The sequence below is a fragment of the Rattus norvegicus genome, chromosome 2, assembly GCF_036323735.1.
Source record: "Rattus norvegicus strain BN/NHsdMcwi chromosome 2, GRCr8, whole genome shotgun sequence".
NCBI classification, from domain to species: Eukaryota; Metazoa; Chordata; class Mammalia; order Rodentia; family Muridae; genus Rattus; species Rattus norvegicus.
The window spans coordinates 83,331,483-83,350,305 of record NC_086020.1 but is presented as its reverse complement, the minus strand read 5'-3'; the positions used below and the strand labels follow the sequence as shown (position 1 = coordinate 83,350,305).

The following is an 18,823-nucleotide window of genomic DNA, read 5'->3' as shown; positions in this document are numbered from 1 at the left end:
ACACACACACACACACACACACACACACACACTAGATGCAAAGAACTTGATCCACACACCCAGGGTTTCAGCTGTACTTCAAACATAAGTTCATACAGTAAAATTGTAAGTCTACTTTTCAAATTAGATTTCAGAAAGAAAAAAAAATACACTGACTGTTTAAAAATTGAGGACTGGACTCCTTTCCATAGTGATATTTGAGAATTTATAAGCAAAGTGAATGGGAAGAAATGCATCCTTGTTGAAGAGGCCCCTGAAGAAGAATATCGACACAAAGTATTTCACAATAACTTGGAGCAAAGTGGGCCCTGATGCTGTCCCTGGTCATGGTTCTGCATGCTGGCAGGAACCTGTGTTCTTCCTTCCTAGTTCTTTGGATCAGTTCCAGAACAAATGTTCCTTTGCCCCTGAGAAGGTGGGGACCTGCTTCTTTTGGAATTAAGAAGGAAGTAGCTATCAAGTAGGTGATATGACTGGACAGGCTGGAGCTGGGGACACCTTCAGTGTAGACATGTTTTATCATGTTATTGCTAGAAAATTCTCAGAAAGAATAGAATTAACTCATGAATGCTTTTATAAAACAAATATATCATGTCTTTGTACGTAAGTTTTGGTTGGGGCAGACTTAGGATATACTACAGTTATACATTTTATGTTTCGCTTTTGTGTTTGTGTATGTGAGAGTGTGTGTGTGTGTGTGTCTGTGTGTGTGTGTGTGTGTTTGTGTGTGTGTGTGTATGTGTGGTACTCATTTGCTTATTATGACCTTTTATGTAATTGTACTGTGGTTCATGCCTCATTGATAGAGCTGTTTAATAGAGGATATATTTTCCAATCGCTATAGAAATACAACTGGATTTGGAAGGTAGGCAGTATGAACTTGGCTTCCAAAGAGGATTTAACTACACAGAGCACAAGCCTACATCAGTTCACTAGCAACCTGCACAAGTCCCTAAGTAGAGCAAGTGTCTCCCGAAAAATCCCAGTGCTTACAATGACCTCACAGCCACCATATCTCAGGAATCTTGAGTTCCAGTCATGAGTATACCCTGGCCCTAAATTAAACCACATCTTATAAACAGGTCCATGATTTAGGACAGACCCCGTGAGGACATGTTGAACCTTGCCAAGTTTGCTGACGCAATCAGCAGGGCCCCAGCTCTGGGAGAGGAGTGATGTTTGCTCAGGATGCTAGGACAGTGAAGTCAGGAATAGACAACCAAAGTTACAGATTGGTAGCTTCCTCAGATGAGCAAACTTCATGAATACTCATCAGAGTCTGGTACCTCCTTTTTACCATAGTTTGTCCTTTCTCTGTTTCCTGTGGTTACAACACAGGGGCAGATCTGTCACTTAAGTTGTCCCCTCTGAAGACCATTCTGAATGATGCTAAGTCGCTGTTGGCAGAAGTGCTTCTGGGTCAGGATAGGATCATGAAAGTAAAGGGCGGAGAACACATTTCAAAGGAAGTAGAGCTTCCACAGCTGGGCTGTCAAGAGAGGTTCAGGAATGTGGCCATGGCTTGCACCAGGAAGGTCATGGTCTGGCATTTGCAGGAACTATCTTAACACAGTGTGGTCTGAATAATGACAAAACAGTGAGAGAGTAAGTTAATGACTGACGTGTAGTCTTCCAGTGACTCAGGGAAGCCAGAATGAGGGACAGGCACTGCAGTGACCTCTCCAGAGACACTGATTTCTAAATGAGAACCATGGAGTAAGATAAGTTAGTAACATGAATCCTGTGCTGACTGAAGCTTTAGAAAGATCATTCTGCTTCCTTGGGATATATGCTTGTACAGCTCAGGAGCTCACACAGTGTGGACAAAGCCGTTGTTCACTCTCTCACCTTTCAAACGGGAAGAAATGACCAACTCTTCAGCAAATGGCTTTACTGAGTTTCTGTATAAAATGTAGCTCAAGGATACATTTACATCCCCCAAATAAGCTACGCCCCGTGAATTTGATCTCTGGATTGCAACGAATTTGCTTCTGCATTAGGTCACTGTTCACAGGAATCAGACAACTTCCCCTCTACACTGGTCTGTAGAAGGGGATGCCGACATTTAACTTCAAAGGAACAAAAGTCCTGGATCGGTAAGAAAGAGTTGATTTTGGAAAGAGTCAAGTCGAATGACATGATGCTCGTCCAGCCATTCTCTCAGGGGGAACAGGCTTTGGTAAAAACTGGGAAATAACAGAAAGAGAAGAGACGGGTTTTATGCACAGGGCCTGGATTGTCCCCAAAGGCATTAACTGCCACTGTGGTGACCATCACTGGGAAAGGAAAGGCTGGTAAAATTGCAGGCAACATCTCATGGACAAATTCAACTTTACTGAAAATAGGAATATTGACCTTTCCCTCAGATAATGGGCCAAAAGATCAAGTATCATCTTGTGCACCATCATGGAGGCAACCCCACCACTTCCTGTCTATCTGAGGGTCCAAAATCACAGAAAGTAGTGAAGGGAGGAGAAGGAAGAATGAGAGGCCAAAGGAAGGAGGAGAAGGTACAAGAAGAAGTTGTGGAAGAAGAGGAGGGGGCGGGAGAACACACCTCATAGATACTGAGAGATCATGCAAACCGCCTGCCCCTAGTCGTGCAGATAGGGGATGCCAAGTATTAAACGTCCATTAAGTATTCCATGTAGAACCATTTCTGTAAGTCCCAATAGAAAGAAAAGTGCAGAAGAAAACACAATACAAGGACACAAAGATCCTTCGGACAGTTATCATAAATAATACATGGGAAGGGTATCTGGGTGGCAGATCTTTTTAAAGTCTACATGAACACTGGCAAAATACGTCACGTGAAACTTTGTCATGAAGCTCTGTCAGTACAACTTTAATAATCTAAATATTTGCCCAGAAAAGGGAATGTTAGCTTGGAACACAAATATACGCTCCTTGCAATACAAAACACTTCGATTGTCAAAGCCAGATTAAACATGTTTATGCGAGAGAGAGAGAGAGAGAGAGAGAGAGAGAGAGAGAGAGAGAGAGAGAGAGAGAGAGAATAGGGGGGAAGGCTTGAAAGCAAAGTGAGGAATGCAGATTTACAAGAAGCAAGCATTTTAAAACTATCTGGGAAAAAAAGAAAACAAAAGAAACCCTTCCTGCCAGAGTCCCATAGACATACCGAGGAACACACATCAAACAACCTGCTCTCTCTCCCCTCAATGCCCCATGCTGGGTACATTCTGTGGTTCTACATGGCATCTACATCTATGCAAAGTTGTGTTTTCTAAATGCACTGTTATTACATATCTGTGAACACAACCATGAAGAGTGGTATTGGAACGCTGAGATTTTTTTTAAAAGCTGTTCACATGTTTCTAGGAAGAACTAAAGTATGTAGAGGAGTCCTTGGGATTGCCACACTTTTTTCAGTCAAGTTGAACTTTTCAGTAAGATGCTACCTGCGATTTCATTGTCTCAGTTACAGTACCAGTATTATTTCAAGACGATTTATCCTATAATTAAGCAGGTGAGAGTGGCCCTCCCCATGTGGAGATCAATACAATGGCTGACTGTTGGGACTGTTTTTCCCCCCTCTGTATTATATGTGACTTTATGGTCTACCCTACTACCATTTATAAAGTAGCCACCAAGTGTCAATGGTCCGACCATGTGCTCATCTGCCTTTCGACATGAACATCGATATATTCACAATTATGACATAGCATACATAGGGACTTTTAGGACAGGAAGTCAGTATAGCATTAAACAGATAGGCCAGATTGAAAAGAAATGAAGGTTTTCTTGTGTAGAAGAGCTTCCTACTCTTCTGGGATATCCACTCTTGAGCAGTTTCATTTCATGTAACTGTCATACGACACTCAGTTTTCTGTAGGCCACTTCCTAGGATTACCATACTTTGGTCCTTCCCAGAGACATGTGAATGACTTAAGCAAGAGAAAAGCAAAAAGCTCTCAGCTCCAATACCATTTCCAGGGTTGTGTCCACAGATGTGTAATTTCATATTTTTCATATATTTTGTTTCTTTGAGGAGTGGCCTGTTGGATGATATTATGTTTAGGTATGAGAAAAATGTCATTCGTAGAGTGGTCTTTTATACTATAAGTTATACATACAGCATTTCAAATAATACACAGGAAAATCTGCATGCATGGAAGCAAGCAAAACCTGGAGGCTAGCTAACTTCTTGTTCTTGAACCTACCAGACACTGGTATAGTATCGTTATGGTAGGTCTCTGTGGTTCTGACAGAGCCGGGTAGACTTTGGTGGGTCCTGGGCCGGTTACTGCTAGGGTAGAGGTGATTTTCTGTAGGTGAGGCTCTGCATTGAATCAAACTAATGGGAGCCTTTTATGCAACAGTATTCACCAGGGCAGTCCATCTACACGTTGCCACACTCTGCTCAGGACTCTTTACTGGCTTCTCACTGCATCGCACTCAAAGGTGAGTTCCACCAGTGATCCACTAAGTCTTGAGTTGCTTTGCAAGTCCCCGAATACTGCTCTAGCTGCCCTGATCTATGTGTTGTTTTGTTAATATGCCAGATAACTCCAGCTGGAGACCATTATGATCACCACTCCACAGAGAGCCAGGAGCCTCTCCCATGTGTCCTTACCCAAACATCTCTTTAAAATGTTCCATAGAGTTTATTTTCCTCTCTGACTATCATTCCATTCTCTGTCCATGTCCTTCCCTCAGTGGCCATCATCTTTAATGTATTAGAAATCTAATATGAATATGTTATATATCATAATCTAATTAACTATATATCAAAATCATTATATTAAATATCACAATCTAATATATTATGAATATATTATATATCATAATCTAATTTTTATATCAGAATCATTATTATATTAAATATCACAATCTAATATATGGTGAATATAGTCTATGCACTTTGCTTATTTCAAGTGTTGATTTTCTAGTTTTCATGTCCACTGCTAGAACACGGGCTCCCTGAGGACAAGGACCATGTCCATTTTCCATACTTCATCAACCTAAGAACACAGGCTCAATACACTGCCAGACACAGTCTAAATGTCTTCACCAAGTAAATGTGAAAAAAAAAAGCACATTCTATTGGGAGTGCTCATAGGAGCCAACTGAAAAGTTGGCTTAAAAGGGAGCAGACAGGGAGCAGTAATCTACAGCCTTCTTAAAAGCTATGAGAGATGCTCAACTCAGATGGGCAGAGCCTTTGTGGTGGAGGAGAGTGAGCAAGCTCCATGTGAATCAGGTTACGCTGCTTCCTGGAAAAGATGTGCCATTTGCAAGGGCAGGCCGCCTGTCTCCTGTCCTCCAGCTCCATTTCCTGAATCACCAGTGAGGAAAGTGTAGCCAACAACACAAGAGAACTGTCTGACAGCAACGTCTGTGACTGGTGGGACGCTCAGATGGAAACCAGAAGGCTTCACATCCCTCTCCAACACCTCCTGAAGAATTCGGTAATGGTCACTCAGTGAGGCCCCAGAGTGCTGGGTAAACTAGACTCTTTCTAAGAATTGAAACCAGAATCTTAGTAATTCATGACGCAGCTTCACATTCACAAAGGGATGTGATTCGGGAGCTGGACAGAAGGCATTTATATCACTTTAGAATTACAAACTTTAGAGAGAAAGAATAAATACTTTGCAGTTAGTCAGTGGTCTTAGCTTATCACCCATTAGCCACAATTTGGGCTTACTAGCCCATTGTAGCATTTGTTAACAACAGGACATTCACAGAATCAATCTCTCCTGGAGAGATGTAACACCATTTTGGATATTGGCAAGAGTATTTCACATGGGTTTTGTAAAACCAATGGATCTGAATGAGATGCCACTGAAATCGGACCTGTCTGCTCTATTTCCAAGGGTGTAAAACTAATGGGTTGGTTAAATTGCTAGTTTTCTGGTTTGAGCATTTCTACGCTATCACTTTGAAGTTACAGGTCCTATTGCAGTGTTCGGTGAATCAGCTCCCCATACACAACACACAGCTGGAGTTTGCTAGGTTTCTAGTCTCCAGCAAGCACTGAGCTATTTACTGTTGAGTTGGTCAGCTCCTATCTCAGCTCCGCTGGGAAAGTGCATTGGTCTGTCAGAGCCTAGTGTGAGTCTTCAGCCTTCTTGATCCCACCTCTTTACAAAATTTATCTCCTACTAAAGTTTTATCTTGAGCACTCACACTCATTGGCATGTTCAAAACACAACTCTGGTAAGTCCAAATACATAGCTGCGTCATCGTTACACTGTAGTAACGTTATCTGATGAAGCATTCATGGGAGGCAGACAGCCAATCCTTTTAAGTCTCTGAACTGCTTTACAATTCTCTTTTATCTGCGTTGTTACAGCCCAGCACACTACAGCGTAACATTTACAAAACCACAGATGACAAGACAGTTGCTTGAGGAAAGAAGTCATTTTTAAATATGATTATCAGAATGATGTAACTTTCAGAAACAAAATGTTCAATGGTATTTGATTGCTGGAGTGGCTACACTAGGCCATTCTGATCTAAATCTCTCTACATACTTTACCAAGGTACACATGGCCTACAAGGTCTTACTTAGAGGAGAGCCCGCTTTCAAGCACCTCTCAGAAATTCAGTAAGAGAGATGGGTCTGTGGTTTACAGAGCTCAGCGATGGAGACTTGGTAAGGGTTCCTGGTAAATGTGGTACTCAATAAGTGCCCAAGAAATAAACAGCCTCCTCATTTCAAAGTTGGGAGTGGCTGGACCTTCATTCCGGAATCAAAAGCATAAATGTTCAGAATATATTATACAGCTGGAAAAACGTTCAAAGTTTCTTTAAAGAAGATAACCCTTGAGTACATTAATTCTGGTGGATTAATTGAATATATACTACACACTACAACTGAGTTATAAAAATAAAAACGTTACACACACACATATATATATACACACACATACTTTTCTTTAGGAGGCAGTTTTCAAAGTAGAACATGTGTGTATGTGTTTGTGTGTGCATCTGTGTATGTGTATGTACACTCTCTGTGCATTAACAACCCTCATGTGTTAGACCTGGTTGCTTTGAACTGAATTGTTTTTAACTACAGATAATGAAATTATTCACTAAAATTATAAAAATACTCACATGCCTTAAAGAAAAAAATAAGGCTATATTTCAAAATCTGACTTGACAAAGTGTAACTATTCCTAAGCTTAATACAATTATCCACAGTCTAGTTCTATACACTTAATTAAGAGTTTACACTGTTCCTTGATAGGATTAGCTTCAAAGGATAATTGCATGACTTTCCTTTTGAGGATAAAAACTATTTTCTTTTCACCTGGTGAACGCAGACATTCAGAATGTCTGATCTGCTAATAACACAGATAGATGTAACTATGATAACTATATGCCCATTTGCTTATTCATGCAGCTAAATACATGCAACAGAGATACAAGATCAGTGACTTGCAGACATACCTAAAGAAAATGTTTCCCATTTTGTATCACTCTCCACTAATATTTTGGCATTCCTTTCCTTCATGCACAGCAAAAGGACCTTTCGTAAGTTGTACCATACTCCCACAAAAACCATCTTGTCCCTTGTGCCCCTCTGACTCTGAACCCACACAAAGAGCAAGGACCCTTACCTGGCTGAAGCTCTGTCCGGCAGCTCGGGCTTGCGTGCTGCGTGCTGGGAGCTGAGAAGGGGCTGTGTCACCCAGGGCCAGGGTCTGGTTGCTATGGTAGCTGGCCGGATACTGGAAAGACCCTTCAGGTTTGGAATTGAGCTGAAGTGCACTCTGGGAGAGCAGGCTGGGCCCTGGGATGAAAGTCATTTAGAACAGTCAGTGACAGTCTCAGTGAAGCAGAAATGACATGTATTATTTATTGAGAGTAGCCTAGAATTATCACATGCACACGATTCTACCCATCTATGCTTTGAATTCTGAGAACTAAAATGACCATATAATTCAGCGCCAACTCTCAGATGAGATTGTTCTCTCTCTCTCTCTCTCTCTCTCTCTCTCTCTCTCTCTCTCCTCCCTCTTTGTTGGTGGCTTAAAAGTTCTCTGAGGAGTAGATTTTTTCAAATGATCTCATCCTGACCTACATAGAGATATATCTCATGAGGCAAATTAATCAAGTAGTTATTTTTGGATCAGACAATACCAGAAACATTTGAAATAACGTTAAAAGAGTCCGCCCTTTTGTACATGTTAATTGCATTAATATAATTATATCCCACTTCATGACTGGCATGCTGAAACACTGAAAGCCTTCCCAGCCAATGACAGATTCTATTGTATGAATAATGATGTAATACCACCGTGCCAGAGAGCAGACAGTATTTAAAATATTAATAGCTGTTCATACAATGTAAGATTCACCCCAGTCCCTGAGGACTAGTTATCTTTGCTATCACAGCAATGCTCAGCAAGAGAACAAAGAGAAAGATAGGGAGTTAATACCGGTGATGTTAACATGGCGTGCGGTATAGGGGATGAGAAAGGATGGTCAGGTCCTGGCCTTAAGATTTAGTCACATTTTGCATGTACAATCTGGCTTTATTTTCTTGTTTTCTACTTAAGTGGAACCCTTGCAAGAGTTGACACACTTTGTTTTAAGGGGAAAAAAATGTAAAACTCAAACTTAATATTCACTTCAGGAATTTCAACCCTCATGGAGAGGTGAGCACTTATTTGCTGGTTTCCCTTGAGTGTGTTTGAGAGATGGCTGGTGTACGAAGAGTGATGGAGGAGCAAGGATCCGTGAATACAAATTTCTTCGTGTTTTTTTTTAAGCAGTATGAGACACAGCTAGTTCTTCATTCAAGCAGAGTAATAAGACATAGGAGCCACTAGACATCCCTGGAACATCCCTGATACCTTTTTATGCTTTTTTAAAAATAACAGTATTGTTTCTGGTAAGTAAGAAATCACAGGGTCCTTACTTGTTTTTAAACATGGTGTTCCTTTTCAAAGAAAATCCTACATTTGACCATGACCACTCTTGCACAACTATAACGGGCCTATTTTTAGTAGTATTGGTTCTCAGGAATCTAGTCATTTATGGTCTCTGTTTGCCCTCATTCCCTCGTGGCACTTCTAAACAGCGTGAGTATAACATTTAAATTCAGTTTTCATTCAGTCCCAGATTTATCACGGAAAGCATCACCAAAGCACCACTGAAACTCTTCTATTGTGTAACGCAAAACATAATCCCAAGGAAACAATCTGTACCACGCAGTCATGTGTTCAGCAGCTGGCCAAAGGGCCTTGGAGTCTGTTTCGACGGTACTCTAAGTCTAATCACCAGAATGATGGTGCCTCTGAGGAGTGATGCATCCCACTTTATTCAGGACACCAAGAGGTCTACTCTGATAGCCACGGGGGAAGCACCGGGCCCAGCAAAGTCAAGAGCTGCTCTCTAAGTTCTAGACAATGGGCAGGCAGAGTTCTGGATAACCTTTTGGAAGGCAAGTAGGAAAGGTTGTTGGGGGTAGTGAGACATGGGGCTCTCCAATGAGAAGAGACAGAGAACTCACTGTTAGTGCATAGATATTTGGCCAAGTGCTCTAGACCAGGTCAGACCAAAACTTAGTGGAGGGGAGTAGGCACAGTGGGAGAGCAATGGCTTTTCTTGACAGTCACTGATAAACCTGGAACAGGAAGCTGGAAGCTTTGGTGATTCATTCAGGAAAGGAGATGGGCGCATAAATGGCTGCACTGGGCACACCTTCCTCCTATAGCAGTGCACAGGCCAGGAAGGTTATAGCAGGTGCAACAAGCGAGCACAGTTGGGAACTTCAGCAAAGTAAAATAAAAGAGAACCTTTACTTTCACATCACTTAACAAAATCCACAAAGCAAAATGGCCACGTGCTGTAATTATTTGCCTTTCAAGAGAATGTGAATCTGCTCCGATGAGTAGCGAGTTAAATAACTTCGTGTTTTATGAATAGATTCATACAATTATTGCTAGACATGTACAAAAGCTGTTTAAAAAAGATTTTCAAATAACAACGTAAGGTTCTTTCGCAAACAGAATTTCAATTAAAACAGCGCTTTATGGGCTCCCGAGAAATGCATCGTGAGGTAATTAAACCTGCCCATCTTTTACAGAATCAGTCATGTACTTGATCGATACTCAATGAAAACAAATCAAGATTCCCTATCTCATTATCCCGCTAATACATCTCAAGCCCTGAAACCAAGATGTGCTTTGACATTGGTAATTGCACCGACAAGCAGTATATCATAACATCACAACACTGACTTGTCACCTGCCAAGGACAAAACGGTCAGGACAATAGCCCAGACCCTGTGTGCATCTTTCAATGACTTTTTCCGCTGTTCACTGGGCTTCAAATCAACAAGATTTTTTTTTCCAGTTTTGGAGCACATGTATACAGGAAAATATGAAAATGGTTTTAAAAAAAAAAAGTCACACAATGTCCCTAAATCACTTTGTAACGGAAGTCAAGTTTGCATACAAATTTCCATTGGTGGATTGGTGCATTGAGGCAGAAAATATTAATTTGCCAAAGATTTTTTTAAGGAGTTTAGTTTAGGGATTTAAATTGTATTTCTCTCTATTTCCTCTAGAACTTTTGGATTTATATGTAGGCTTGCTTGGGCTAAGAGGAAAACAGGGGCAATATCTTGAGGAAATGGAGTGTATGTACTGGAGGATGATGTGGAAGGCAGTAGCGAGGGAAGTGGAGGACATTTCCCCCTTAAATTCCACGGATGGAAATATTATCTTCTGTGCAGAGCTGCAGTAGCAGACACCAGAACTCCCAGCAGCAGAGGAGGGGGATTTTTGCCTTGGTTAAAGAAAACTGAAGCCATACTCTGGATGCATGCTTCTAGAAAACTGACCTGAACGTTCAAGGATGATTTCTGTCCATCATAGAAGAGTCCTGAAAATGTTCAGGAAACAGCTGAGGTTCATTGCAGGCCAGGAAGAGGGGCAAACCTGTTTTTCGATTAGTTATGGTTTAGTCAGTATTTTTGTCCTTGTTCTATTTGATGTTGGTGTTCTGACAGGACAGAGGGGGAATATTCCCCGGAACTACCACAGTTGATCCAACTACTTCTATGAGCTACAGCAAGAACTGGCTGCTGAGTCTGGTCCTAACACCCAACGGGCTCTTGCGTGTATAAAGTGACTAGAAGAGGACACCATAACCTGCCAGAAAAGTTGCACTTTAAATTTTCATTGTCCCAAGAGCATGAACAGAGAGGGACAGACTTAGAGCTGGCATCTGAGGCTTAGGAGCTGGAAGTGACCTGAGTCTCTGACTTCACTATCTTTCTCTAGGAACACTTGTACTTGCACACATCTCATCTAAGTCTCATGCACACATCAGCATTTAAGGACAAAAGGATCTTACAGAATTGACATTCTCTTGCTACAGAAGAAATCCTCCCTTCTCAGATTACACCATTTCCCTAGTGAACTGCTACTCCCAGGTCCCACTAGGGGCTGGCAGGAGCTCAGTGCCAATTGTTGGTGTAACAAAGTCAACCTCAGTAAAGACAATGGTTGAAATGTTGTATTTTACATATAGCATTAGGCCCACTTAGATTGTATTAACAGAGACACTGTAATACAAGTCACTTTCTCATGAAATTATCTTCGATCAAGTATGATTTATCATATATATATGTATATATGTATATATATATATATATATATATGTTTACACAGGTTTAAAAGAGACCTCATCTATAATTTCCAGTTCTTGTCTGATTTAGATGAACATCTGTCCCACATACATTAAATTCTAATTAAATTTCAGTGTGCAACAACACAGAAAGGCCAGGGGCCTCCTAAGTGGCATTCACAAGCCATCACTTAAGTCACAACCATGTTAGCAAAATGATGGTGTGGGGGGTATGTGCTGAAAAAAAAAATCAATCCGGAAACACAATCAGGCGATGTGGGGTTTGTCGTCCTACACATTTACACAGCCATAGAGGCTGACGGTGGTTGTGGTGACAGAATTAACAGGTGTTCTTTAGTAGATCGGAAGAACTGTACCGAGCGCTCTATACCTATTAACTGAAGTTTACAAGAGTCTCAGCAAGGAATAGAACACCCAGTCCCTCTGCTGCTGGGGCATTCCGCAGCTGACGGAGTCAGTGGTGACCCTCGGGATCTAAGGATGCTTCTGGCTTCAGCACTGCTCCTCACCCAGGCCTTGCTTCTGCTGCTTCAGCATTTTCATCTCTCCAGATGTGAGTTTAAAGATACTTGACGGAATGCAAGATACTGTGTGAATCATTTTATGCTATATTAGTATTACTATTTATTATCTGTATTATCCTTATCATTATCTAACTAATCGCTCACTCACAAAGCCACGCGATCTGGTGATAGTAAAATCCTGGCTGGGATTTGCCTTTCTGGAAACTTGTTACAGAGCTATTTTACATAATACTTACTGCTGCCTTTCAACACCCTGTATGATTTCACGGTTTGGGTGGATATTATCTAATGAACTTTTCAACAAAGCACCCTGCTGCAATAAAAATACTACAAACAGACATCTATTGTCGCAGTCAAGAGGTGAAAAGCTAAAATGTTTGGCATGGGTGGGGGGAGTTGTTCTTGCTTTCTCGTGCTGACATTTCTTTCTCTGGGAACTGAGAAGCTCACTCTCCAGTGCCCTGTAAGTAGAGGTCACCTCCTCAATGTACCTTGTCCTGATCTCTGACTCTCCAGGGAATATTAACACTGTCCCACCACACTACCTTCATTCTATAGACCCAATCACAAAAAGTTTTAACAGTCCACTGCTGAGATTCATGGGTAATCTATCGCATAATAAAAGGTTGTCGGGAAAGGGGGAAGAAAGCTGAAACTATAGAAACTTGGATGCTCCAGTGGCAACATGGCTTCACGTATGTAAAAGTGATGGCATATTTAGAGGCCGGATGGACAGTGATGGGCAGTCCTTGCAGTGCAGAAAAAATAATCTGATTTCGAAAATAACAGCTGAAGCAGGGAGACACTAAAGTGAAATAACACATGCATACATATTTACATACTTACATACACATGTACATACACATGTACATCTACCCATACACACACACACACACACACACACACACACACACACACACACACACACACACTTATACTTTTAAAGTGCTTGCTGATGGACCCAGCACCCAAACTTTTGTACCAAAGATTTCTGAGCCACGGCCATATGGGGAATGTTGTTACTCAGGACATTTGCTCTTAGCAAGCTCAGAAGCACGTTAAGAGTAAAGTCACCATGTGACTTGGAGGAAAACATTTTGAAAATATTTAACACATAACTGCAGTTTGAGATATCAGTATTTTGTTAATGTCAAGTGTTGAAAGGATCTGAAAATTAAAATGTCAGTTGTTTCCTGTGTGTCTATCAGTTAGGGGTCAGCACAGGATAAATATTCTATTCAGGAGTGTAGTTAAAAGCAATTTAATTAAGAGACCATTTACAAAGAGGTGGGCAAGATTAAAGGAGCAGGCAGAGCCTGCTGAAACTCCGAGGAGTTAGCAACAAACTGACAGAAGCTGTCACCATCCTTGGACCTGAAGGTACTTGCTGAATCTGGTAGGAACAGAGTTGAGCAGCAGGCATGCTGTACTAAAGAAAAAGCCCAATCTTCTTCCTTTCCCAGATTTCTTCCTCCTGCCAAACCCGCATGCCCAGCTTCCTCGTCAGTGGAGGGATAGGAATGAAGCATGGGGGTCAAACTTTTAGCCAGCACAGTGGTCTAATGTACAGTGTTATAGTATCCGATGTGGATGCCCTTGGTCTAGAAACAACACATAGATATGTAGCACTCTTGGATACATCCTTCTAACTAATGAAAGCACATCAGATTTGGGGAGTCCCTTGTGATTATTCAATCAATGGCTTCATTAGCTAGAAAAGCTGTGAACTAGCTAATGCTAAATTGAACTTGGCATCCTGCCCTTGAGAACCAGTCTCCTAGTCCCAACTCAAAAGGGACTAAGACAACAAGAAGTGAGTCTAAATCAGCCTGGACAAAAATATTAAATGGGAAAGTTACTTTAAAACCTGAGCAAGTGGGACTTAACGTGCTACATTTAAGGCTTCCGTTATTTTTATTTCCAAGGATTGATTAAGAATAAATGTTGAATCATAGTAATCTTGGCTTCCTAATATATCGATCCATAACTGCCTAGCTGTAGTAACTCTAGGTTGTGATTGTTGTAAATATTTTCCAACGCTACCTCTTAAAAGACACTATTCTACACAGTACATGAAACGTGAACAGTCCTTGCCACCCCGCCATTCTCTTGTGGCTCCTGGCTGTCTAATTTCAAGTCTAACAAATATGCGTCAGTCACCAGAAGGTGGCTTCAGAAACTGTGGTTGCTTTAGTTAAATGGAACAGAACACAAGAGTAACAAGAACAGTTTACTGATGGATACCATTGGCTTTTCAGTGTCCTGTGTGGCTTGACCAGAAAGAACCTGGATCAAAGACTTCATTTACCCGATGTGTCCTTGGAGATATAAACTCAGAGATAGGAGAGATAAGAAATACGGTATCCCAGCCAGGAACCGATAAAGAATACTGTCAATCAAAATCGGAACTAAAGTGGGGACAAATAAAGAAATTAAAGGACAGCGTGGGAGGAAATGGAAGCTACATTAAACAGAAGTTAAGTTGTCTCATGCATTTTAAAAGAGTAGTCATTCTTTTATTTGGTGTACTAATGAATTAGAGCCCCACTCCATCGTGTATAATTCTACCATTCAGTGGGTAGCCTGTGAGAGCTCATCTATGAGGAACGTGTTTAAAATGAATAGCATTCTGAGCTTTCAAATCAGTGCATGATATAATATGTGGAATCAGTCGTGTATAGAATTCCACTCAGAGCAGACAGGACCCGAGTAGGTGCCAAGCAGTGAGGTGACAGGGAAAACGTTATTCACTGTGGAACTGCAGTCTGCCCTTTTCATTTTGTTACGAGAATACTTCATTCGCACGAGAACCTTTGAGACATCAAGTTATTAAGTGCTGTAAAATGCAACACCATACATCCGTATGATTCATAATATTAAAAACAAGAGGCATTTTGTGAAGTGACTTTTCGTAATCCCAGGATACAACGGCAACAACAGAGAAACACTAGCCATCAAGATGAAATGCACGAGTCACACCCCTTCAACACAGGGAAGCCATGGCCAAGGGAAAGAAGGTAGTTTGTTTTCTTTGTTGTCTGGCATGGAGACGAAGTCTAGACTCAACAAGGTAGAAAGCCTTCAGCTCTACACAGCTACTTTGTGCACGTTGTCCCTATTTCTTATGACGTAATTTCTCACATGGAGAGATACTGAGACTCCAGCCACAAGAATGAGGGTCTCTTAAAGTACTCTTGGGAGTTCTTGGAAGGGTGGTGTGCATCAAGACTCTTGCAGAGAACCCTCAAAGTCAAATGTTTGTCACAGCAATGCTAAGAGATCAGTGATTTTATTTCTCACACACGACATTCAGGGACACTTTCCTGAGGCCACAGGGTGTAGCATGGTACCCATTCTATAACAGAAACTGTTCTGTCTCAGATATTCTAACACGACTGCATATAATTCGTAACAGTAAAAACTGGTAGAGGCTCTCCATAATGTACTAGGGCACAACTGGGTTGTGAGACCAATACTTTGAGAGCTGCTAGAATTGAGAGAGGACAGAGCAGCAGTATATTTCCATGTAGGAAGATGTATCATAAGAAATAGGGACAGAGCTCACGAACAGCATGCATTCCCCAGGACAGGGAAGGGTCCACCATATGAGACATCATCATAAAGCAGAATGATCCAGACACTGGTGGTTATACTTTTAGATTTAGTTTTAAGTTTTGCTTCTTTCATAGCTGGCCTCGATTAATTTTCCATTTCATTTTAGGATTACTGGCCCTCAGAGTTGAGTCTGCTTTTATTAGATAACTTAACTTATAAGGATATATATATATAGTATTTTTCTTCTTGTTTCACAATAGAAATACCTAACAGAGATAAGCCTTTATGAAGAAGCACTTGGGTACTGTAATGTGAAATAATAAAACACCGTTCTAAGCTTACACTCCAGGAACTGCGAAATTCTTTAGCAAAGCAGTGCAAACTAAAGTTATATGTTTGGCTTTTGTGTGTTTGACAAATACACTTTCTCAACCCTCTCTTTCATGTACAGGAACAGACTGCGTCCATTATGTGAACCAACTTTGGGTCTATGCCTGTGTATCCGTCAAGCACACAAAAGCAACGAGACAATGATGTTTGTTGAATTTAAGCCAGTTTAAAAGCTATGTGTGAGATTCAGTCTTCTTGGGACCATTAAAGTTTTAATTTTCACACAAATCATTGTGCACATTGGAATCAACTGACCAGGTATAACATGGAGTCTAGATATGGAGACAGAAACGAAGTTTAAATGCCTCTCTGTTCATAGAACAGCCTTCTAAACTCTAAGCTCATGTGTGTAACAAACCCCAGGAGCTTTAGCCCTCAGTTGTTTGAGGAGATAGACATGTTAGACTACTTACTATTTCTAGGGACCCTCGTCCCTGGAACTCATAAATAAGTTACTAGCGGGAGGAAATAACCAGTTTAGCCCACTGTCTTCTACATGGCTTGGAAATGTTTTCCTCCAGGTCACATGGTGACTTTACTCTCAATGTGCTTCTGAGCTTGCTAAAAGCAAATGTCCTGAGTAACAACATTCCCCATATGGCCGTGGCTCAGAAATCTTTGGTACAAAAGTTTGGGTGCTGGGTCCATCAGCAAGCACTTTAAAAGTATAAATGTTAAGAAAAAATAAAAGTATAAATGTGTGTGTGTGTATGTATGTATGTATGTATGCATGTATGTATTATTTTAATGGCCCAAATTAGAAAATAGCCAAAAGCAATCAACATTCCACAGGAGAAATAAGTTGTAACAGATTTTTACAATGGAAATCTATTTACCTCTGGTAAAAGTTAAATACTTTCTGCAACAAAAGGGACAAAGCTCACAGTCATGGTGCCAAGCAAACCAAGTAGATACTATGTGAGTGTGCTTGTATGGATTCCAGAAACCACACAAAGACCGGAAGAGCAGCTGCCTTGCCAGGAGGCAGTGCTTGGTTTGAGGTTGGGTGTCTGCTTTAGTTACTTTCTTTAAAGCTGGGTGCGGGAGCCTAGGAGAAAATCTTAGCTGCCTTTCATCAGACTACACAGTCCTTTACAGAAAGCTAATTATCTTCCCTAAGACACAGAGCCAGTACAAAACATGTCTGCAAACCCTGGACCGTTAACTGCCCTGTGATGCACACAGGTAAAGCACATGTGGAGGGCTTTGGGGCACTTACTGCAAGAGAAGAAACCGTGTCACCTGACGTCCTTAGCATGTCCTTTAAACCTATCAGAGCTTCTCAGTGGAGAAAGTAACGGTGGTTACTCTTACAGCACAATACTGTGCCTGCTCTCATGCCCCTTTCAACTATTTCATTTTGTGTCCTTTCACTTCTGAAATACTTTTACCGTTTCCATCTTTCTGGCTGTTTTTATTTATTTAGCTTGTTTTTTAATTGTTTTTAATTTGGTGTATATACGTGCGTTTCTGAGTGGGCACGTGCAGGCTCCTCCAGAGTACAGAAGACAGAACCAGGTCCCCTGGCATGGACTTAGGCAGTTGTAAGCTTCCTGCCGTGGGTGCTGAATGCCAAACTCGGGTCCTTCCCAAAAGTGTGCCCTTTCTCTCCAGCCCTTACTTCAAGACTTTTCCCGAAAGTAAATACAACGTTTCTACATTTTAAAAATAAAGCTTAGATTTCCGCTGGATGTAAGTCTGTTTGTGAAATATTGTTTCTCCTTTTAAACACCGTGTACTTTTCCATCTGGATCAATGCTATCCAGAAGGATATTTCCTATCTACAGTCATCACATCACCACATTGACTATCTTATTTGCTTTTAATTTTAGATTAATTACAGCCCATAAATACGAACTTTCAGTTTGATGTTCTTATTTTCTCTCTGACCATTTTGTCAAAATGTCCTAGTCAGCAATTTTTATACTCATGTGACTAAAAGTTGAGAACATATTCATTATGCCTACTTTAAAAAATATTTACTTATCCACTTTTTCTTGATTTAGATAGAATCTCATGTAGTCTGGCTGGCCTGAAACCCACTCTGTGGTTCTGACTCTTTGATTCTCCTATCTCCATGTGTCAGGAATTGAGATTTCAATATGCACCATCTTGGAGGGATTGAAGCCTGGTCTCTGTGTGCTGCATGAGCGGTCTGCCAGTGGGACTACTTCAAGAGCCTCTGGTCACCACTTGTGAGGTTTAATTTTCTTAATTTTCTTTTACTTTTCCTTTTCTTTGTTTTTTTTTCTGCTTTCCATCTAAATATGCACTGAAAGAGTCAAAATAATGCTTTTTTCTTGGTCTATGGTTTTTATTTTTGAGAATATAACTACTTCACTTACCCATTCCCTTTCCTCTTTTCAAGTCCTCCCATATTCCCCTCCTTGCTGTCAGAGCCTCTGTTTCCATTACTTATCCATTACACACACATGCAAACTTGTATGTTCTTAAATATAACCTGCTCAGTCTGTATAACGTCACGTGTGTGGACGTTTTCGGGGCTGCCTATTTAATTTTTGCTTTAGCACCCAGGCTCCACACTACTCTATTCAGTCCCTCTACGGTCTTAGGCCTATCACATCTTTATAAGTGAACAGTTCTGCCGCCTCACAGTCCTATTCAAACCCCGACGAGTTCTTTAGTACTGACTTCTGTGTTAAGTGTCCACTCTGCATCCACTGCAGCTGCTGGCACAAATGTGTCTAGTCTTTTAATGTATTTAG

At 41.0% G+C, this 18,823-nt stretch overlaps 1 protein-coding gene across 3 annotated transcripts in view; it reads right to left on the bottom strand.

Moving 5' to 3' along the window:
- Nucleotides 1–18,823, bottom strand: part of Ctnnd2 (catenin delta 2) — an 847,941-nt gene that overhangs the window by 377,104 nt on the left and 452,014 nt on the right. For all 3 annotated transcript variants that reach the window (NM_001271502.2, NM_001415019.1, XM_039101550.2), the window contains one exon: nt 7,587–7,759. In NM_001271502.2, the coding sequence (NP_001258431.2) occupies nt 7,587–7,759 (173 nt within the window). The remainder of the gene's footprint in view (nt 1–7,586; nt 7,760–18,823) is intronic.